Genomic DNA, 23,968 nt, shown 5'->3' on the forward strand with positions numbered 1-23,968 from the left:
GCACTGACTTATTATTATTATTATTATTATTATTATTATTATTAATGTATTTTTTGTTTGCAATGCCTGCAACATTTTCACTTTCTTGCCCACTGGAGAACTGCATCATACATTTCTGTTATATCATCTGATAGTAATAGTTTGGAAACAATCCGCCCTGCATGAGTCCATTTACTTCTACACTATTTGCTGTCTTATGAATCCCGTTTGGAGTTTCTTGCTATTATGAGCTGCTACCTGTAGTCCATCCCAAGTACCTCATAATGTTGAAAGTAGATGGAAAGACTCTCCGCTCAAACATGACACAAATCAGTTTTAGACTCTTGCGTTGGTTTTGCCACCTGATGCACTTTTTAGTGGAAGCATAAAACAAGATGATATTTTTGTGTCAACTTTCTTTCTCTGTAATATTTCTTTCATGCTGTATAATAAAATATATATAACACAGAAAGAGAGAATAGCTTTAGTGAGTAATGAGGTATGGAGTGAATACTACTTGGCGATGAGTCTACATGCACGACATTCATTGGCATTCACTCTCAGAAACAATGATAGTAAACTCTACTTTTCCTTCATCCCTGGGACGGTATCACTAAATATGTTTTTATATACCTTTAACCTGGAAATGTGAATAAAATATACCATTCAAAAATAACTTATAGTACATAATTGGACCTTAAGGATCACTCTAAATGCTAATTAACGATACACCCACCACATTCACCTTCCCTGATAAAAGATACATACTATAAGTACAAAAGATGTACCATCCACCCAACCTTTATTTCTAGGAGTTTTCAGTGATTCACTAAGTATTCAGCACTTCAAATTCCAGATCACTGACTAACTCTGGTCACTGATTATCTTCTTATTTCAAGTAAAATTAGCCCAATTTTTGTCTTGCTGTGATTTGCTTGATTCATATAAGTTTAAGGTAAATAAAACTATATAACCTCAATGATAGCAATTTTTTTCATAAGTAAAATACTAGACAACAAAATAAAAGCTACGCCCAAACCATACCATGCATATTACCATTCAAAATACAAATAGCATGTCATCAGTGGTAGCATCATGCAAATCACACCTGCATCAACTGACATCATTTATTTGATGTAATTCAATACAGCAATGATTTGCAAATTACATAGATTCTGGGCTCAGTTGGGTGCAGGTGTCAACGGTTTTGGTGCAATTTTAATTAGGTTAAAATGTAAAAAACCTATGTGATTTTATACAAATAATTACATTTTGTACGACTATATAATAATAATAACAACAATCATCATCATCATTATTACTGTTATTATTAACAACAACAACAATATTATCATTATTATCATCATAATCATCATTATTAATAATAATAATAATAATAATAACAATAACAATAACAACAACAACAACAACAATAATAATAATAATAATAATAACAACAATAATAATAATAATAATAATAATAATAATAATAATGATAATATATGCATATTATCTGCATTAGTTTTTAACCTGTAGTTCAATAATTATATATAATAATTTGTACAACAAAAATGACTCTGATGCTGATTAATAACCTCTGAAGTGGAAATTCTGCGTATATTTTACTTTTCTCTCAGTTATTTCTCATTGTGCTGACGCTCTGCCGAGAGGATGTGCTGTTTCGGTCTATGGAAAGCCAAACGGTTCATAAACGTCCAAAGTGGTTGTCCTTCTACATACCCGCAGACACACTGATTGATTTGGCATGTCAAATGTGCGTCAGTGATAGGCATTTTATGCAGTAGTAATATAAATGGTGATTTCAGACCAAAAGGTATTATTGAAAAATTGTAATGCTAGGTGTGAGGTGACGGGAAGTGCAGCATGTTATGATTCGATTGGTTAAATGCCGACACGGGCATGACACCTGCATGGTGATAAAGTAAAATTCAGAAGATATGTAGAGGTGGGCTAAAGCCATTGCATTTTGGAAGATTACAAATAAGCAATGATTTTCCATTTGAGTAATAATTACTGATTACCAAGGACATGGACAAGGTGGATACAGGTCAGTTTTTATTTCTGTCAGTGGAAAAAAACACCACAGGAAAATAAAGTACTTCTGATGCATAAACGACACGCTATGGTCCATTCTGTGTAAATTTTAGAGAGTGTTATCTATGAAAATCCCCAGAAACCAGCTGTTTCTGAAATACTGAAATCAGCCAGTCTGGCAGCAACAACCATGCCACGTTCAAAGTCTCTGAGATTGCATTTTCCCTATTGTGATGTTTTATCTTACAATAAGTGAAGCTCTTGAAGTGAAGCCTACATGATTTTATTTATTGTGATGCCTCACTGTAGGCTGATTATATATTTGAATGAATGTTGGCTTTAGGAACTACACCCACTCGAGATTGGCAGGACCTCCATGGGGAGAGTGAACAGCTTCAGGTTCCTTGGAGTACACACATCTGAGGACTTGACCTGGAATCATTACATCCAAACTCATGTGAACAAAGCCAGACAAAGGTTGTACCATCTGAGACTGCTGAGGATATTCAGGGTCTCCCTAGCGACCCTGAAAGGTTCTATACTAGGGATATAGAAAGTGGTGCACTTAGCTGAGTGCATCTCCAGGTCTGTTCTCCTCTCTCCGCACAGACTAAGGAGGAGTAGGCAGGTTTTCATTTCACTGCAAGTTATATACTGTCTATACCTGTGTATGTGACAAATTCAAATCTTGACTCTTGAATTCGCAGATATACAGGGGTTACTAATAAATTGGTTGGTGAGTGCACATTACAGTAGGTGGTCAGTGGTCTTTTGGCCCAGTCCAGCCCAGTATGACCAATAACTTTATAATACTGCGGTCAATAAATATTGTGCAACTTAAAATGGTGACAGTCCTCAAGCCTGAAGACTAAGCAATTGTTATTCCACAGTTGTAGATATCATAGACATGTGTTTACATTTATAATTTTACAATTTTTTTTAATCACAATATAGTTTACAGTTATGACAGTATAGATGTACCGTATATCACTGTATAATGTGATGTCCTTTCAAATTCACAAGGACCATATTTATTGATCAATATTTTTGTGATTTTTTGGTTCTCTGTTGGACAAATAAAACCAAACCGAACATCATAGTTAGGTTGTCCTTTGAAACACATTTCTTGATAAAAATTGCAGAAAAAAGCTTTAAAATACAAACAGTTTTCAGTTAGGTCATACTATGATGGCCAATTTTACACTGCAGCAAACCTGACTCATGAGTACTTTTTTTTTTTTTTTTTAAGTATATTTGCTGATTGTACACAATGTTGCTCTTTTGAAAACTACTCTAGTTGTAACTTTAAACTTTTTGGATTTTTTCCCCAGAGGGCATGGTGGCTTAGTGGTTAGCATTTTTGCCCTGCACCGCTGGGGTTGGGGGTATGAAGGCGGGGATTTGCGCCTCTGCCCTGTGTATAGAGTTTGTCCCTGTGCTTTTGGGGTTTCCTCCAGGTACTCCGGTTTCCTCCCCCAGTCCAAAGACAAGCGTTGTAGGTTGATTGGCATTTCCAAAGTATCCATATTGTGTGAATGTGTGTGTGAAATTGAGAGCGATTGTGCCCTATGATGGGTTGGCATTCCATCCAGGGTGTCCTTCGCCTCGTGCCCTGAGTTCCCTGGGCTCCCATGATCCTGTGTCGCATATGGAAAATGGATGGATTTTTCCCCATTTTGTCCCATCAATTTTGGTCATTAGTCAATCCCCATCCACTAGCTATCTCTCCCCTATCACATGACAGCTACCAACCAGGGAGGCTGAAGGCTAGCACACGCTTCCTGTGAAGATATGAAGCCAGCCACCATATCTTTTCAAACTGTTTCTCATGTTATGTGACAGGACATCCGAACACTTTGAGGAACGTGCTAACTGCCCTTTTTTTTGCACGAGACACAGCTCTTGGAAGCAAACAAACAACTCATGCAGGCAATACAGCAGCGCGACACGACGTCCTTTTTTAACGTCCCGCTGACCTGTTTATGAACCACATGGCTTCCCATAATGCATGAAGGAGCGGAGCTCATTGCTGTGCCCTAGTTTAGTCGAGCGATGCTGCGCTGAGAGGGTGAGCAGGAATCTCCCAGAATGCCCCGTGGAGGCAGAAGATGGGGATGGATGCTGCCCCTGTACTGCTGTTAGCCGGTTAGCATCGTTGCAGCGCGCGCTGACGTTTCCAGCTTCCAGACAGGCGCCTGTGTATAGGACAGCGCGCGCGCGCGCGGCGACTTTTAACCGTCCAGCGACGGTAAACCGTAACACCTCCGCTTGGACCGGTCAGAGAGGTAGGGGGTCCACTGCCGGACGGAGCATGGACCCCCTGACCGCCGAAACGTGTACGCAGGATGAGCGAAGAAGCGAGGTCTTCAGCGGTCGCCGCGGAGCTAGCGGCGGGGAAGCGGGAGCGCAGCAGCCGGACTGCGAGAGGGACGAGGCGTCCGCGGGGGCTTTCACAGACCGAGAGGAACCGCTGGAGGAAAAAATGAAAGGTCTGGCGTTCAGGAAACAGACTTCGTACAGGTGAGAGGTTCAGATGATACGAGTGGGAATAAAGAGAGAGAGAGAGAGAGAGAGAGAGAGAGCAGTCCGCTCGGTTCCAGACACAAACCGCAACACAACACAATGTTAAAAATGTCCCCAGAGGATATTATCATGTCTGTTTATATTTCTGTAACATCACCGAGCTTGTTTACTGTTTAATGATGGAAACAAACACGCTCGCGCACTCACTGACTGACTGACTGACTGACCGAGGGCACGTGAACGCGTATAGACCAACACCGAGTAATAAATAATAAATAAATAAATGGAGCTATAATAAAAGAGCACATGCAGGTTTTAATGCAGCAGAGGACTTGCTATGAATTTTGATTTTATTACAGCGTCGTGTATGCATGCACAAACAGACGTGTTTTCTGAATATTGATTTCACCCTGTGAGTGTGTGTGTTTCCTTTTTGACCTCAGCTTTTTATTGGGCTGTTTAAACGGACCACGTTCAGTCAGACATTAGGAAAACAATAAAAGGCAAGCCTCAGCCCTTGGCCTCTGCTGTTGAACAGCAAATGTAGTTTTATTACAGTAAGTAGTGGGATATGGTAGTAGAATATGATGGACATTAAGTAGCAGTGTATATGTATTTAACCATCATATCATTATAGTTAAAGCCGTTTGCACAATGCACAATATGTATCACAGTATTAATGTTTACTACTGAAAACTGCAGATGACATTGATTTAACATCCACATGAATAAATTATTCCATTAGTATTATTACAAGGGGGAAAAAAATAAAGAGTTTCTTATAAGAACTGACAAAACCTCCGAAATGTGAAGCGGATTTATTTAAAGTGGGATTGATATATCATATTGGCTTTACCCACCTATATATCACGGACTGTTTGGATGGGAGACGATTTCCGGACCTGTTAGGTAATGTTGCTGTAGTAATTATCATCGATTTGCACAAGATAAGCAATCTTTCTATAAATGACAGAGATGGGAGTATCTTCACAATGTACACATGTTTATCAGGGAAAAAAAAATTACATTCATACTACATCCCAATTCCAAAAAATTTGGGATGCTGTGTAAAATGTAAATAAAAACAGAATGCAGTGATTGGCAGAACCCTTATGTTCTTCACAATAAAACATAGAAAACACATCGGATGTTTAAACTGAGGAAATGTGTCGCTTTAAGGGAAAAATTAGGTCATTTTAAATTTTATGGCCACAACACGTCTCAAAAAAGTTGGGACGGGGGCAACAAAAGGCTGGAAAAGTACGTGTTACAGTGTTGGGTTCTGTTTTTTTAATGTTTATTTACATTTTACACAGCGTCCCAACTTTTTTGGAATTAGGGTCATATATACACCTCAACTCTTAATGATTGATATGACCCTTTTTAGTTGTGGCCTGGAGGTTAGCACGTTTGCCTCGCACCTCTGGGGTTGGGGGTTCGAATCCTGCCTCCGCCCTGTATATGTGGAGTTGACATGTTCTACCCGTGCTTTGGGGCCTTCCTTCGGGTACTCTGGTTTCCTCCCCCAGTCCAAAGACATGCGTTGTAGGTTGATTGGCATCTCCAAATTGTCCGTAGTGTGAATGGGTGTGGCTCTCCATGACCCTGTGATAAGTGGTATGGAAAATTTACGGATGGATTACCTTTATTAGATTCGCTGATTTGTAAGGCTTGTGCCTGTGCAAATTGCACTTGATCATTCGTACGTCAAATACCAATAACATGTACGTAGGCTATACCCGTGCTAGGAATTCACAGACCGACCTAAATCTCCCGTAAGCATTTCTCTGACAAGTCATTCAAATGTCAGCTGTGTTTTATTGTTCTATTTTAGGCTAATACTTGGTCTTATTTTGATTTTAATGGGAGACTGTAGAACAGAGCACTGCCTGGAGTATCGTTATACTCAAGACAAACATCTTTTCATACACACAGGATATTATGGTGTTCGACATGCCAGTTTAGTTATTTATACTGCCTATTTTGTAGTAGGTAAAAGATGGTGTAATCTTTCCAGGAGTGTGCCCGCTCTGTCTGTAACAAAAATGACAGACATGACAGATTTGACTAAGACTAAAATCCCAGAAATATTCTCATTATAATTATATTATACCTTCTTTCCATGTAAATCTAATCCAGTCAGAATAGGGCTTTAGTTATATGATAGTAAAATCTGTATTAGAGTAATATGTTGGTATTCTGTGAATTATAAAGTAGTAAATAAAGTTATAATGCTTGTAAATCAATATTTTATGCAATGTATATAGAGGTTACTCTAGTGGTATATTACGTGTACTGTTTAGCGGGTATTATACACTACAGTATCATTGACTGTGTTCTCTCTAGGGTAGTGTGTTATCTCTGTCAGAACCTTGGGGTCTATAACTGATGTTTCAAAATACTTAAGGACATTTACAATTCTGGAGGACAATTGTAAATTGTCTGGAGACTGATTCTGTGTGGTGTAGGTAGTCTGCTGCAGAAATGATTTAAAGGGTGTGTTTGTGTGGATTGAATCAATACGGCTCACCGATTCCTGTCCATCGGAAGGATTGAAGACCTTACAGCATATTGACAAGCATACTGTACATCCACCTACACACTGCACATGTTCTCATTTACTCCTGCAGGCTATACTGTTGATCAGGTTGGCCCTCACTTGAGTTGCACACACCAGTCCATCTGTGCAGAACAAGTCTAGAGGACATGATAATACAAGCTGAAATGCGGTCACTCTCAGAGTCAGCTGGCTAATCCCTAAATTCCATTTGAGTGACTTTCAAGGCCATTTTTCCACTGCACAATTTAGCAGAATCGTTGGCACCATAAAACCGGAAATGGGCTTTTTTCCCCCCATTGACCACATTCCAGAAACAAAGATTTTTATAATTGTAGGGTTTTTAGTATATGATTTACATTTGTTCCAAGTAGACGTAATGGTTAATGGAGGGTGGTTGAGAAGCCTCGTTTGGTGCTCGTTGGTTAGGTGTGTATATCAGTTGGCATTTTAAAAACAACATTTCAGTGTTGCCTGAAAATAAAGCATTGGGACTTCAGAACTGTTGTTAACCAGACAGTGAATCAGATTTATTTTTCCATGTTGGAATTTACAATCACGTAAACACACCACGAAATGTGATGACATCATTGAGCACCATAATGGTAGTGGGGTTGTTTGTACTGTGATGGTTCCAGTTGGTAGAAAACGAACTAGACCTAAAACCCCAAAGTAATTTGGCTCGTATTTGGGTCAGTTCTTGTTTTATGGTGAGTGGTCTCTATGCAGTTCAGAATTCAGTGAATTTCTTCTGATCCTGTAGACATTCAGTTGATGATTGACCTATCTTACAAGACCTCATTTTCAAAACGAGCACAATAGGCTCTTTAAAGTAAGTAGCCTGTGGAAGTTTGCTGTGTTTAATCAAGCTTCACTACTGGTGTCCAGTGAAAAAATCTGTCTACCAGATAAGTAGCAGTGAGTACTAGCAGTAGCAGTGGTTTTACTGTTGACTGAATTGTGAGAGTCTTGTAATAAACAGGCACTAACACAACAAAACAGACTGTGGTCACACCGGACTTTTCCCAAACAGCAAACATCTATTCTTGTCTATTCTTAGAGACCCCTTGCCTTTGAGTCTTCCTCCCCCTTTGTTAACAGCTGTCATAGAGAGCCTCATATCAGCCTGCCATTTCCAGTGCTTGACCAGATCAGCCTTGCTTTCTTCTCATAGTCCTACCTGAGTGCAAATGACGAAAGCCATCTTTACCTCTCCATTTTCAATTCAGATAAGATGCCAGATGCAAAAACCTCAAGCAAACACAATGTGCAGAAAGAAGACAACACCAGCACGGGTTTAAACATGCTGCGTATCCGATTACATCGCATTGTTAATTTTAGTCAAGCCCAGCCTAACACTGAGCAGAGCTCAGGAGGCTTTGAACTTATAAGGCACCGAGAGACGTTTTTTCTTTCTTTTTTTTCAGCATTTTTATGATTTTGGGATTAAAGAGCTCTCAGTAGTCAGAGGAGGATGTGTGGTCTGTCCAGAACAGAAACCTGGAGGCTTGGTGCATCGTTAAGGAGTAGACTGCAGTCCTGTTTGTAGAGTTTGACACCTTGTGCACATTTTCTCTTTCTTGCCTGTCAAGCTACTGGGTAGAGTTTTATGTGGATGATTCTTTACTATGTTTGTGTGCAGCTGAAAAAAGACAGTGTTAGTGGACTTCATTGTGGAGTGTTGGCTCAGTCCGTCATAAACATTTCAACTACTGCCTTCGCAGCATGAATAAATGAAAGAGCTTATAACGCTTTCTGATCAATTTGAAGTATGAAGGAAAGTGATATATCTAAACGCAGACCACATTACTTATTTAATGTTGTTCTCTTTGTTAAATAGTTCAAATCGCTACTGCATTTGAGAACAAGTTGAAAGTTGGAGTAGCCAGTTTGGAGGAGTGTTTCTCAACTCACTGCCCTGCAACCGTTTCAAGGTCACTCATATAACTCATATAGCTCATGCTAAAGCTAACTGTTCTGTATGACATGTAAATGACCGGCCACACCTTTAAAGCGCACTAAAGAATTGCCCGTGAATCACGAAAAGTAAAATTCCAGAATTTCATAAGACATAATGCTAAAGTGTATCGTTTTATTCATTTTTGACTGTAAATAAGGGTAATATTACATTATTAGTGTATTGTACAAAAAAAAGCTGTGGTTTGTCTTAGAATTGAATGACACACAGTGACATTAGCTGGTCTTTGGGGCGGGGCTTATTCCATTTCCACACTGTCAGAGAAGCATAAAATTCCACAATACTGAGAGCTCACTGAACACCAGGCTCTGTGGGTGTATAGTTGTACAGGTCAGGTAGCGGTGGGAGGTTTATCAGTAGGCTATAAATATGAAAAAACAGAGGAAAAAAAAGTGGATTTTTAAATCACGTTTATCTTCTGAAAGTCTTTCATTCATTGAGAGTGGATTATTTCAGTGCTTTCTCTTTATGAGTGAATAAAAATATGCTGTGCAGATTATTATAAACCAGTGTATGCAGTCAAATAAAGTTTGAACACAGGGGTATGCCAGCAGGAAAAAAACAGCTGCTGGAGATGATCTTTCAGTAGTACTTGACACTTAAGTAGTACTTGTGTAATTGTGCATGGCAGAGAAATTCTTGCTTAAGTCATCAGACGAGCAGCATTTCAAAATTTAGTATATGTGTTTCCTTGTAGAGAGAATTTAATAGCTCATAATGGTCACCTTGTATTCAGTTGGAAAGGAAAGCTTCTCTGATTACCTTACTATGAGGCAACACGGGTGAGGAGATGTTGCCAAGCGAACGCTGGTCCTCCACAGCACATTGCAGCACGGGGAAAGTGGGTTTAATAATTTATTACTTACAAGTGTTGTCTCTTATCAGTCCAAGTTTAATGAGGCCCCCAGTGCATTTTGCCATCTCTCACATCGACCACACTGCTCATGTTTGGCACTGGTTTTCTGCTGTTTACCTGCAGAAATGTGGAGCTCCTTCCTGTGGGCGCAGTGCCAGGTTTAGAGGTCAGGTCGGCAATCTTATTTTTATTTTTTTGAATGTTTGTTGCCTGAGGCTTTGGGGTGTTATTTCTGTACTGGCATGGAGTACGTGTGAATAGCAGACAGTAACTATGTTTTAAGTGTATATTTGTACATGTTGTGAGTACAGTAAGTGAGATAACACGGAGGAGGTTTTAATCACGTACTAGTTCTTACCACATATACTTGCTGTACTCTATTACTCTATCTCTCACACACACACACACACACACACACACACACACACACACACACACACACACACACACGTTGTTTATATTGTTTGTATTTCAAGCCTTTAGTCTCCTTTTCACTGTATGTGCTCTCAACATGACATAATGTTGTGTTAGAATCTACGTAGTGCACTATGTGCTCAATAAAATAACACTTGAGAAAAAACAGTGACTGTTGGAAACGACGTACATACTTACTTATAAAGTATTAATCGTTTTAGTGCATAAAGTGCATAAAGACATAACTATTGAGAAATATTAAGCTATTGAGTTATAGACTTATGTTAGACTATGGATCTCTAGGTTTGATTTTTTGATTTACGTTTGAATTCATTACAGTACTGCTGTCTATGCTGTTTCATTTACGCGGCATCATTGCTTCTACTCTGTGTATGTGTCATTGTGGTGCCAGTTTTTTAAAAATCTTGGTTGGGACCAAATGTGCCTAAAAAATAAAAGAGCAAAAAGGTATTATTTGGTTCACCAGGTTAAGGCTAGTGTTATATATGGATGTAGGTATAGCATTAATTAGCTGCTTTAATAATTATTAATAATAATTGTCTCCCCCCCCCTCTCTTTTTCTCCCTTTTAACTTTTTATGACGAGGATCTCTTTTGATATTGGCATGTGGGTGTCTGTTCATTTTCTGCTTGCTGATGGAGGAAGGACCACTACAGCACCTGCTGATGACACACACATATAAACCTGTTATGTAAATAGCTATAATCTGTCCTGAAGATGGAGAACAGCGCTTCTTAGAACCTTTAAAAAGCCAGCACAGCTCCGTCTCTTTCTTTCTTTTTCTTTTGAGCCGGGGCTTTGTGAGGCACTCTGATGAGACACATTAAAAGGATTGGTCCCTTCCTTATTAGGCTTATGCCTGTAAGAGGTTTTAGTCTTGCTCCCTTCCTTAGCAGTCCTGCTTTAATCTCTGAGGTTTCAGCTCTTCTCCAGGCAATGGTCCATCCATTGTGTGTCTTCCCTGCTGGGACTGCTGAGTACCAGTAATGCTCTCCCAGTCTCACTTTCTATACATACACGTGTGAGTGTCTTTCTCTCCCAGTGTCCTCTCTCTCAGTTTGCCTAGGCAAATTCATCTTGGCTCTATTGCAGGAACTCGAATCCTGCACCTGGTGTTCTGGCAGAGGAACGCCTGCAGACAGCGGCCCCACTGGAGGTGCAAGCGACTCAATCCCATCTATCTCTCCCTCACGTCTTCCATTTCTCCCCTCTCTGCATGTGCCACTCATGCATCCTGCAGTTCTGGGACAACAGCTCTGCTCCTCATCACTTAGCGCTTTAACAGTGCTGTGAAATGTCACACGGGATGGAAAGCACTTGTTTATGTTGTTGTTACTGTGCTCTGACTAGTGCCTGGCCTTGCATTATCCTCCTGCACAATAAACGGGCTGCATTTTGAAAATGAGAGCCAGTTTTTCCCCCCTCAGCAGCAGATGGCCTCTGGATTGTGTTAAAGTGCTGTGTTCATCTAAGGCTCACAGGGAAGGTGTCAGAGGCAAAATGGTGGCTGATTTTTGTTGGATGTAATCCTGGATAGCTGTGCTTCTAATCTCAGTGCAAAGAGAGAGGAAAGAGAGACAGGAAGAATTAGAGAGAGATAGTGCATTTGCTTACTGACAGGAATATAAAGCGCTTCATAACCAGCACCCACTCACTTATTTTACATTTCTCTCTGCTCATATATGTCAACTGCGGGGTTGGAACCACTCTAAAAATAGCTGGGTACCAAGGTTGAGTTCACGCTCGAAAAATAGAAGTAGGAAATTTTTGCACTGTATTTTATTTATATTTAACATTCTAATTTGCCTAAATGTCTTTTTTGCACCCCAGCTCTATTTTCTGCCATTGTGTTGAAGTTAAGCAAATTGGTAAATATTAGTTTTTAACTGTTGCTAATGTCACAGTTTCCTTTTTCTGAGTTGCTGTTAATGACCTTAAAACCTGATGCTAATGCAGTTTAAGTAGTTCAAGTGTGGTTCCAACAGCTACACTTGGTGAGCTCACTGTCAGCCTGTCTTTTTCTCATGTAGATATCAAAAGAGGTTACCCAGTAAGTAAATACCCAGCGAAGTAAATACCTACCCATTACCTCAGGGGTGATCAAACTTTTTGGCTGCTAATCTCCCATTAAACTGTAAAAAACAATTCCAGATTCCCAGATTACATATTTATTTAATGTAAAAAATGATGTAAAAAAGTCCACAGTCCAATGATAAGTATTAGGCTCATTATTGACATTTTTACAATAACATTTTTGCTGTTTTTTTTTGTATTCATGCACTTATCACAAACAAAACATTAAGTCCAAGTTGGCATTATTTGTAGGCCTGTTTCTGTGGTATGTCATGGTTTGACTATTACTAATATATATCAGTTAACGCAAGATACTAATGTAAAGACATATTGATTATGAATCATGATATAGTGCATAAGACTATATTCAGTAGTTTTGAATAGTTTCCATAGTTACCCTGAAGCACCATAGGAAAACTATGGTCGTATAATTGTTATCATATACTAACGATAAATGATGACAGTATACTATAGTAAATGTTCATTAAGGAAATCAGAGCATGCTATAAAGATTCACATAAACGCAAGCCCTAAGCTTGTGGCCTCGACCTGGTTGTGGTGATGAACTGTGGAATTGTGGATCAGGACATGGCATCCGCAGTATTGCGTGACTTTGTTTTATTCTTTTCCCCACTCATAAAGCCATCAGGCACTGCACACACCTTCATACAGACCTCAGCCAGGTGTTCTTCTGTGCACACAAAGACACTCAGACACACACACACCAACACCCAAAACGCAGTTTACCTATTAATGAAAAGTTCTCTTTAGTAGATGGCATGACAGAGGGCCTGAGTTTTATTCATGATTCGAACGTTGAAGCCAGGCCGTATCCTGGAGTGAGGTGTAATTTAACTGATTGCTAGAAGAGCAGCAGGTAATCGGACCTGCCGAAAGGGAAGTGTGGCGTCATGCCTATTCATCCAGTTCTAAAGGTCTCTACCGTGTTGTCACATTTATACAACGGTTTGGCAACATCGTCCTATTTTGACAGTCTAGACGACGTTGTGGAAGTGGCTCCGGAAAGAAATATATGATTTCTGCCTCTGAGTTTGTGCAACCAATGAAAAGCCTCCTGGTTGAATAGTGAAGCTGGAGAGCTCAGTGGCGATGAGCCTTCTGTAGACAGGAGTAATCTGACTGAGCACACAGTCTCTGTGTGTGTTTCCACTGGTACACATCATCCCACTGTCATTCTCTCTCGGCACTAATTATAGCACATCCCTTATGCTCTCCAGCTGTGGTCTGTGGTCTGGGAGTTTTAGCAAGCGCGCGCGCGTGTGTGTTATTTGTGTGTGATCATGGGCTTAGCCTGCTCGACTGATAGCACAGGCTTATTGAAGCCTCATTTAACAATGATTAATTCAGTTAGGCAGCTAGGACCTCAGGTGGAAAAGCTGTATCAGGAGAGTGTCACGTCGCTCTCCACGGGCCAGAGAAGGCCTCAGGAGCAAAATGAATGGACGCTCCTTGATGCAGGGATCTGATCCATAATGCCAGTCTATTCACAGCTCTTTCAGCATTCAGCAGTCCGTACAGGATTTAGCTGAGTTTTTTTGTGAATGTTGTGGTCAAAAGTGCTTGATGTTTGTTGACAAATTAGACCTTTTAGCTTTACTCTTGCTTGACGCACGTGAATCGAGCGGGGATTTGGCTGAATACCGCGTTGTGATGACATCACATGGTGCATCTTGGCCAAATCTGCAGTCATTTTGAAAATTTGCAAGCTCCTGCGGATATTGCAGAGTTTACTTGATTTTGCATTAAATCTGCGACTGATTCAGCCAAGCTGACAAGTAAATAGTGGACATATCAATATCGCAGAAAAAGCTGTATTGTTTTCTTGGTTATTCCAGGCATCGTCAGTACTTTTATAACAGGATTTGACAGCATTGTTACTCATTGTTACTCACAGTAACCCCTTGTTTTTGTAAATGTTGAATTATAAAAATCTTATAGTTTTTCATAAAGAGGCTATGGGTTTCTGTTGGGATCTAATTTCTTCTGCTCATAAGACTAAAACGTAGGGTGTCGGTCATAAATTGCATGATCTAATCTCCAGCTCAAGAGGAAATATTGAGTTTTAGATTTACACTCTGCCTTCTGGTCACTAAGTCATAATACACCTAAATCACAGACTGCAGACTGTAGTGTCATCTAACAAAGGAGGGTTTTTATTAGATGACACAGCAGATTAGAAAGAAATCTTCAAATAACTAACCATTTTGGAGCATCGCTCGACAAAGTGTAAAGCTCTCATCAGCTTTAAAATATGACTAATGACTAATGACTAATGTCTCAATGGTGCACCTGGACAAAAGTGTGCCCTATGCAACAGAGATTAACATTGCTGTTTGAATTATTTAAGAGATTTTTAAACATTGAATCATTCAGAATATTAATAAGCCTCTAATTTGATACCGTTATCTAAAACAGAGTGAATATTAGCAGTACAGACAGACTGTGCATTTGTGTATAAAGTACACAGCTATATGAAGCAGACACATCATATGTTTATGATTAAGTTTAAGTTTAAAGTATAGGAATCCACATAAAAATCTTCAAGTGATCTTCACACAGGATTAATTCAAACAGTTTTCTGTCTTACTATTCACTATATATGTTCATTACATATGGTGTAACATAATGGCATGTTAGAGCATTCATCATAAACATTTAAATGAAATTCATACTTCTAGTCATAGTGTACAAGATTCTAGCTCATAACATATCTGGTTTAGGGCTTTATATCTATTGGAGATGATTGTACTGGACTTTGTCCTTGTGTATTAAGCCATTAAACTCCCCAGACCTGATGACTGGTTTAGACTGGTTTAGTGCTCCCTTTCCCGATTTCACTGTAGTTACTGAATAATTTCATAGCAGTTACTGAATAGTACGTTTTCAGTTGAATATCTGAATAATATGCTAGAAGTTGCAAGTGCTAATAAGGAAAAGGAAGTGCTTATAAGGATGAGGAGAAAGACCAAATGCGGACATACGACTCAGTCAGGGGGTCGAGCTTTATTTAGTACAGAATGCAGCAAGCAGTTTGTCTGATGTTTGTGAGTGTTGGAGTCAAGCTTGTGGCTCTGCAGGTTTACAGAGCAGCGTCAGAAATGGCTCTTCACTGTGGATCATCCAAGGCCTGAACTACACTCCTCTCCTGTCATGGTGGAGCAACTATTTTTGAGCAGATGGAGAGGTCAGATATGGGAGAGATGTGTGCTTCCGATGCCTCCCACGCACACAGCACCCAACAAGGTTAATTATGAAGGTGTCAACAGTCAGGAAAGAGGAGGATAGAGGAAGGAGAGAGAAAGAGAGAGAGAGAGAGGGAGAGAGAGAGGGAGAGAGAGAGAGAGAGAGAGAGGAGGTTGATCTATAGGCATCTTCCTACGTAAACTGCAAATTATGCTCCTAATCTCACTCTCTTTCTCTCTCACTTTCTCACGCGCACACACACACAAAAGCGCAGGCCGTCACAGATAGATGTAATTTTACACTCCGTTCCCACACTCTCCCACTCACTTGACATAGCACTCACTGATACACAGCAGCAACACAGCAAACGCAAACACACACACACACACACACACAGGATTCTGTCACATGCAGAGTGAGATGTTCTCTACATGCACAGCAACACACACTTCAATTAGATATCTGAGCCCATTATCATTATCATATTATCTATGTTAAGTACACAACTAGTCTTGACTGACGGGTGTGTGTGTGTGCGCACTGTATTTTGTAAGGACCGATTTGTGATGTAAGGACCAACGTACGAAATGACTGCTGGCTTCCGGTGATTGTTTTTGTCATCATCATCATCATCATCTCACTCGCCATCTCCCTGTATGTGTGTGTGTGTGTGTGTATTGAGCTATTCATTCTTTAAACAATCCGTTTAACAAGACCCACCTGTCAGTCACATGTTCCAATATTTTTGATCACTTGAAAAATGGGCGGTTTCAAACAAAAGGTGTCATGTTCTAAGTTGTTTAACACATCTAGATGTAAATATCAGGAAATGAAATCTGAAATTCTGATCTATCGTCTCATTCATCTTTTGATCTCAAACCGAAATGTCATCAATGTGTAGCGAAAATAAATCGCCTTACTAACAAATTGCAGTTTTTCACAGATTGGTGAACCTCTGCCCATATTTACTTCTGAAAGACTCTGCCTCTCTAAGAGTCATGTTTCTGACCCGCTGCTAATTAATCTCCAGATGTTTCTTTTTAGTAACACTTACTTTTCCAGCCTTTTGTTGCCTCCGTCCCAACTTTTTTGAGACACGTTGCTGCCATCAAATTCAAAATTACCTTATTTTTTTCTGAAAATGGTACATTATCTCAGATTCAACATTTCATATGTTTTCTATGTTCTGTTGTGAATAACATATGGGTTTATGAGATTTACAAATCATTGCGTTCTGTTTTTATTTACATCTTACACAGCGTTCCAACTTTTTTGGAATTGGGGTTGTAATATATACGTCTTTCATTTGCCACAAATGTAAAAATGCGAGCTTAAAGGCTGATTTTAGTAAAAGGTCAGAAATATGACCAGACCACACTCATAATTATAGAACTTACTTAATTTAAAACATTTTGCGTATCACTATATCCACCATATATTTGATTTTTTTTGTTCATTGGTTCCCAAGAACCAAATCCCAAGAACATATCGCATTTGCACCACACTTCAGCGATCTGTCCTTTGGCACAGTTTGCGGCTCACGGCTCAGTTTTAACAGCTCACATCTACAGAAATATCTCGCCAGCAGCTCAAAACACACAGCGTGTTTATTTCACTTTGTGCAGAATCGCTTTCTCCTGAAATCAGATTGCACTAGAGGTTGATTAGAACCATGCAGAGACCTCCTCGCTCAGAGCAGTTATTTTAGTCCACACCTGAGTGTGATCACTGGCTACGTTTACCTTCAACCAAATAATCCGATAGTAATCCGATCGACGGCTCAATCGGACTGAAAAGCCTTCATGTAAACACCTTTATCCATCCGATCGAGCTCGATCCGAATGAAATTTTGAACGTTTGAATCCTGTTATTTTCTCAATCGGATTAAAAAAGACCTTGTGCAATGGTGCCAATCACTCGATACTCTGAGCAAGAACCTCATTTATACAAAGCAGCGGCAACACACATTATTAAGGGAATGGGGGCATGCACTATACATTCTGTAGGGCTACATAACACTACATAAAGCACTACATACATTTTCATTGAAAAATTCTGTTTCCATTCCATGTCTGTAAACTCCTTAAGAACAACTCTCTCACACCAATCTTGACTTCGTACCTTCGTTCAGAGTTGTTGGAGGTGGTATAGGCAAGTGTAATGTGGTGAAGCCACACAGGATGTCGTAACACTGTGTGTAGTTTTCTTCGTTGGCCGAGTAAAGTGAGTAAGATTTGGGAAAAACCCGTTGCTGACACGTTTATATCTGTCAACAAAGCACAAATCCTACTAGGTCATTGTATGGTCATTGTATGGATAATCGGATTGCAATGTTTAGGGTACATATAAACAGATCTACAACCAGATTGAATTCATTCGGATCGACGAAAATGGGTGCATGTAAACATCACCACCGTGTTCTCACCTGCCTAAAGAATTGCACCAAAGAGGAAGATTGTGCCTGAAATCCCCTACAGTTTAGTAGATTTTCATTTTACTCATAGTGAAAACAACAAAAAAACATATTCTAAAAGTTTTTTTCTTAAATAAAATAAATCTAGTGTGGATATTAATATTACTAATGAATATTCAATTAATTAATGTAATCAGTGCAGTAAACAGATAATGACCGTTGATAACTGGTAAAGCACCATTTTTGCCACAGTATCATGTTTGTATCGGACATTGTGATACTAAAGTTGGAATTGGTAATGAAGTGAAAATCTAGCATAATGACAACTTTACCTGTATGTGATGCCGGTCCATCACAGGGCACCACGCCTAAACACATTCACATTTAGGAGCAATCTAGAGTAACCAACCAATCCTTCTACCGACCTGTGTGCATCAGGCAAAAGTCGGGAGGCAACAGTGACAGAATCAAAATGAATTGTGTCTGTAGCAATCCAATACCCTTATATTTACAACATTTAGCAGACACCCTGTGTGGCTGGTTTTAAAATTTTTATTACACTATTATTATCAAAAAATGAAGGTGTGGCATTTGTGCTTGTCAGTCCCAGTAAAGGAGGCGTGGCCTCTAAACTTGTCAGTCCCAATAAAGGAGGCATGGCCTCTAAATTTGTCAATCCCAGTAAAGGAGGCGTGGCTTCTAAACCTGTCATTCCCAGTAAAGGAGGCATGGCCTTTAAACTTGTCAGTCACAGTGAAGGAGGTGTGGCCTCTAAACCCATCAGTCCCAGCAAAAGACGTGTGACCTCGTATGCTTATAAGTTCCAGGACCTTTGTGATTCTTAGTCCTAGTGAAGGAGGTATTGCTTCTGTGATTATCCATCCTAATGAAGGAGGTGTGGCCTTTGTGATTGTTGGACCTAATGAAGGAGGCATGGCCTCTGTGCCTGCCCATCCCAGTGATGGAGGTGTGGCCTCTATTCTTGTCAGTCCCAATGAAGGAGGCATGGCGTTTGTGCTTTCTAGTTCCAGTGAAGGAGGTGTGGCCTTTGTGCTTTCTAGTCTCAGTGAAGGAGGTGTGGCCTTTGTGCTTTCTAGTAGCAGTGGAGGAGGTGCTGCCATTGTGCGTGTTAGTCCCAGTGATGGAGACGTGGCCTTTGTGCTTGTCGGTTTATAGAAGGAAGCCACTTACTGAAATACTGAATCACATGCTGTCACTTTGTATCACACTTTGTAACTCTAAATGATATTGTGTCAAATTGTATTCACCCATCAGATTATTTATGGCACATCATGATGTACATCATATTATCATCATCATATAATTTATACCTAATATTCACACTGCCTTCAAACACGTGAGCAATAAAGCAGTTGATGAAGTGGTTTGGTTTTGGCTGTAACTCAACAATCAGAAGAAGCAGCCAATTACTGACAATCTTGAGCTGGATAGAACAGTTAGAGCCTGGCAGCAATTAAAAGTATGGGAATGGAGGTTGCAGAGCCAGAAGCACCCACAGCCCCTGGCCATTTGAGCTGAAGAATGTAGGACAGTGGAAGCGCCATGTAGCCGCAGCTGTCACTCACTGAAGGACGGAGCACCTGTAAGCCACAGCATGCGGTCTGCTGAGAAACGAAGAAACAACAGTGCTTGACCCAAGAAAATTAGGACAGAGAGAGGGAAAGACAGCAGAGGGTGAAAGGCTACGGATGTGAGACGTTCCTAAGGGAGATGGAGATAAAGAGACGTCTCACATCCTGTCACCTTTTTAATCATTAACCTCCATACAACACCTAACATCAAACCCTTACTCATGGCTCCATGTCTGTATGTGTGTGAGTATGTGTGTGGATATCTCTGCCATGTCTGTGTGTGACCTATGATTGTGTACTTAAATATTGTTAGCTTTTATTTTTAAGAGGCAGGAAATGATTGTGAGGTAATTAGCTGTCTCATCACTCAGTCTCAATTTCTTCTAGCGCTCTATATTTGAGGCCTGCATGTTCATATTGCAAGGTCTAGAATCCTGATGGATTGGGTTCATATTTCACTTTTAAGTGTATAATAGGCAAGTGGTCTGAATCTTTAAAAAAAAAAAAAAAAATTGGTGTAAAACTACTCAGTAGAGTCTACACCTTAATAATGATCAAAACCAGGTTGGAGTGGAGTTAGGTTCAAATAGCTGTATCTCAGCAAACTTAAGTTCAGAGTTCATCTATGGTTTCTTTATCGTTCTATGTAACTTGGAAAGAGCTGGCCACTGGAGCTGATATTTGTGAAAAGTGCTTGGACCTTGCAGATGTATTATTCTTTCTAACCTCCTAAAAGACAGTGTATTTGATGATTGACAAATGTGTCATCCATAACATTCATGGGTTATCAGGTAGTGACATTTAGTACTTCAATATCTTTCTTTATTTAGTGACTGGTTTGATTTTTGGCATAACTAACTCGTATTCCTAGACTATTTCTGATACAATAATATCTCATGATTCCCAATGGCAAACACAAGAGGATGGCCTCCGCTGATAAGATACGGATCCACATATGTTCTTTCTCCTGAGCTGTGTCCTATGGGTTAAGGCAGTGATGTCTGTAAAGCTGTTTGGAGACATTGTGTACTGTTAAAAATACGAACATTCTATTATATTCTATTGACAAAGGAGACAGAGAGAACAAGTTAAAAAAAAAAAAAGTGCGCACATACGGAAAGTAAAATGGTTCCGGCTATAATAATTGTAAAATCAAGACTTAGCAGAGAACACTGTAAACAAAGGAGTATAAATATCCTGAAACTGGAAATTGGAAGCAGGTGACCCTAAAGCCCAGAGAATGCGAACAATGAATTGAAATGTGGAACCAATGGCCATGTACGGAAAATGGGATGCCAAAAAGGTCAAGAATGGTTGTGTGGAATATGTGCAGGCGTTGCTATGGACACGTTCTGATTTGTGTGTAGTTCTGGGTTTTTGTTTCTTACATAAGAAATACCCTATATATGCAGTGAACAGGTAAACACAAAAGTATAGAAAGAAATATATTTTAGGCTTGCTTTTACTGCAAAGTAATATTGATGTTACTGTTTAAGGGTTGCAGCAAATAATTTGACCATTGGTTTAAAATGTAATCTATGTGATTAAACAGAGGACAGCTAATAAAAGGTGAGCTTAATGACAAGTGTTTGTCAGTCAAATCTGACCTTCGAACCTTAGACTCTTAGTAAATACAGAGGGATGGAAGTTCACACACAGATATACAAGGAAAGCTTCAAACACAGTCCACCATGGAAACACGGAAAACACGCCTATCATAACAGTGACGGTGAATTAAAGCCAGTGGAAAATAGAGTATAAAATGTAAAAACATTTTACTCATATTAAAACAGTTTTATTTTTTTTTACTCATTTGTTGATTGTGTGTTTTTAAATTATAGCCAGATTTAGAGGAGAGACAGATAGGATATGTAAACATTCCCACTCGGTCATTCGTGAGGAGGTGAAGGAGGAAGGATTGAGGAAAGGAGGAGGGGAGAGCTAGGTGAGTGGAGAGTGAATATGTGGCACTGTGTAGTCTGGCTATAAATATCTGTGTGTGGTGTTTTGGGAGGTTGGGGGAAAAGCCCAAGCTTCCTGTCTGCACTCACCAGACCATCAGGAAGGGAGCATGCACGTGCACACACACACACACACACGCACACACACATACAGCCCTATATGCTGATTCTCTATATCTGGATTCCCACTATAAAGACTCCTGACTTTCAGTACAGATCCATCCTATGAATTTGGCATAATAACGCCATCTGTTCTCTTCCAGAGCATGAAAAAAAGAGCTCCACAACAGAAAAACAATAGACATTAGTATTAGATTACAGGACTGCCTCTAGGGGGTACTATACTGTATACATCCACAGACTGTATATAAAGTTAATGGCACCAACAAATTTGTCACAATAATCTTTTTTGTTCCACTGCATTTGTGGTATAATTTTTTTATATACAGGGTGTCCCAAAAGTTTCCATACATATGGGAAATGAACACTTTTTTTTTCAAAATGTCTTCTAAAATTTTCCGTACTTAGTTTATATGATATATTGTTTTGTCTGATAGCCTTTAAGAACGCCTTTGGCCAGAGAAGAACGTGGTGAAATCATTCTCATGGCTGGATCAGGAAGCTGTCGCAAGGTTGTGATGGACACGAGTTTATCATGAGTGGGAGAGATGACTCCGTGTGTGTTTACAAAGAAACGGTAATCATGTAGAGGATGTTTAAAAAAAAAAAATAGAGTTACATTTTACTAAAAAGTGTTCATTTCCCCTATATATGGAGACTTTCAGGACACCCTGTAATTTAACAACAATAATCCCGTACAAATCCCAGTAAAATATTAGGTAAGGATAAATAGGCAAGATGCATTATTATTATCATCAGAAATGATCTATCGATCTATCTATCTATCTATCTATCTGTCTGTCTATCTGTCTGTCTATCAGTCTATCTATCTGTCTGTCTGTCTGTCTGTCTGTCTGTCTATTTGAGGGATATGTGGAAATCTGTCTGTGTGGGTGTCCTCTTGTAGGCGGATTGGCTACACTTAATTTCCCAAAGGTGTGACTGTGTGTGTGAATGTGTACGTGCATGTTGCCTTGAGAGTGGTGTCCCGTCTGGGGTGAATTCTCACACCTTGTTCCTGGGATCGGTTCTGGATCCACCATGACCTTGATCAGAATAAAGTGTTTCCTTTACGAATGAACAAATGAATGTCACAGCTATTTCTGTAGAAGAAGCATCTGTGCAGCAGTACGTACTCTTTAAAAGCGGTTAAACATTATTAAATGCACCTGGCAACAATAGAACTCGGTGTGCAAGAAAAAGCTTAAATACGATGCCTGAAACCCAGCAGAGAGCCTGAAAGGCGCCTGCTCTGTGTTATCACGCTCCATCGCTGTGTTAGGAGAGGCCTGTATTCAAGGAACTTCATTAAGCTGGAATAATGGCATGCAGTGAAGATGTGATTACCATTTTTAGTTGCTTATGAAGCTGCTTGTCAGTTTACTACAGATGCTATCTGGAGCGCAGAGAGTGGAAGTGTTAAGAAAGGCATCCATTCTGATAGGACGACATGGATTTTTTCGAGGGTGTGGAGCATCTTCTGTCCATTCCTTCACCCCCCCCCCCCCCCACCTCCACACACACACACACACACAACTTGAGTTTTAAAAACTGAAAGGGCTGAAAGATTTCATTTTGACTGCTGACATTAAGGACATGCTGTCGAGCAATATTTAGCTGCAGTAATGCTCAAATGATTGGTAAATGCCAAGTGAAGAACAACATAGCTGAATTTCTCTCTCTCTCTGTGTGTGTGTGTGTGTGTGTGTATGTCTGTGCGCGTGTGTGTGCTAATGTGTTGCTTGTGCACTTGCTCTGCTTGACGCCTTCACACTGTCAGCATAAGTAAATCGTTTGACTCAAAAAAAAGATTGAGACCTGCTAGTTTTTAGAAGTGGAAATGCAGAAAGTAGGAATGTCCCCACAAGGTCAAAACACAAATCCCTTTTCTCCAGCCTTTTCTCTGTGACCTGGTGACAAGTTTGCTTATGTATGTGTGTGTGCAGGTTCCGGCTGTGTGTGTGTGTGTGTGTGTGTGTGTGTGTGTGTGTGTGTGTGTGTGTGTGTTTTTCCTGCCTTTGTGAGTCGGTGGATATCAGATTGCAATGACACCATCCAGGGGCAAAAGAGAGAGAAATATGTCTCTATCCGGTACAGGCAGAAATCCCACATACATTACACTCACTCACTCTACACACACTATTCCAACACATGGTACACACACACACGCAGCAAGTTACAGTTATATTTATATAGTGCTTTTCTAGACACTCAGAGTGCTT

General features: G+C 39.9%; 1 protein-coding gene across 5 annotated transcripts in view; it reads left to right on the forward strand.

Moving 5' to 3' along the window:
- The first annotated feature begins 3,753 nt into the window (after window positions 1-3,753).
- dgki (diacylglycerol kinase, iota) overlaps window positions 3,754-23,968 on the forward strand; it is a 75,360-nt gene continuing 55,145 nt past the window's right edge. For 3 of the 5 annotated variants that reach the window (XM_017494800.3, XM_017494802.3, XM_017494801.3), the window contains exon 1: window positions 3,754-4,554. In XM_017494800.3, coding sequence (XP_017350289.1) covers window positions 4,043-4,554 — 512 coding nt within the window. In that variant the 5' untranslated portion in view covers window positions 3,754-4,042. The remainder of the gene's footprint in view (window positions 4,555-23,968) is intronic. The other 2 variants (XM_017494803.3, XM_053688297.1) reach the window with 1 other exon arrangement.

Source organism: Ictalurus punctatus, chromosome 19, assembly GCF_001660625.3.
Source record: "Ictalurus punctatus breed USDA103 chromosome 19, Coco_2.0, whole genome shotgun sequence".
Lineage (NCBI taxonomy): Eukaryota > Metazoa > Chordata > Actinopteri > Siluriformes > Ictaluridae > Ictalurus > Ictalurus punctatus.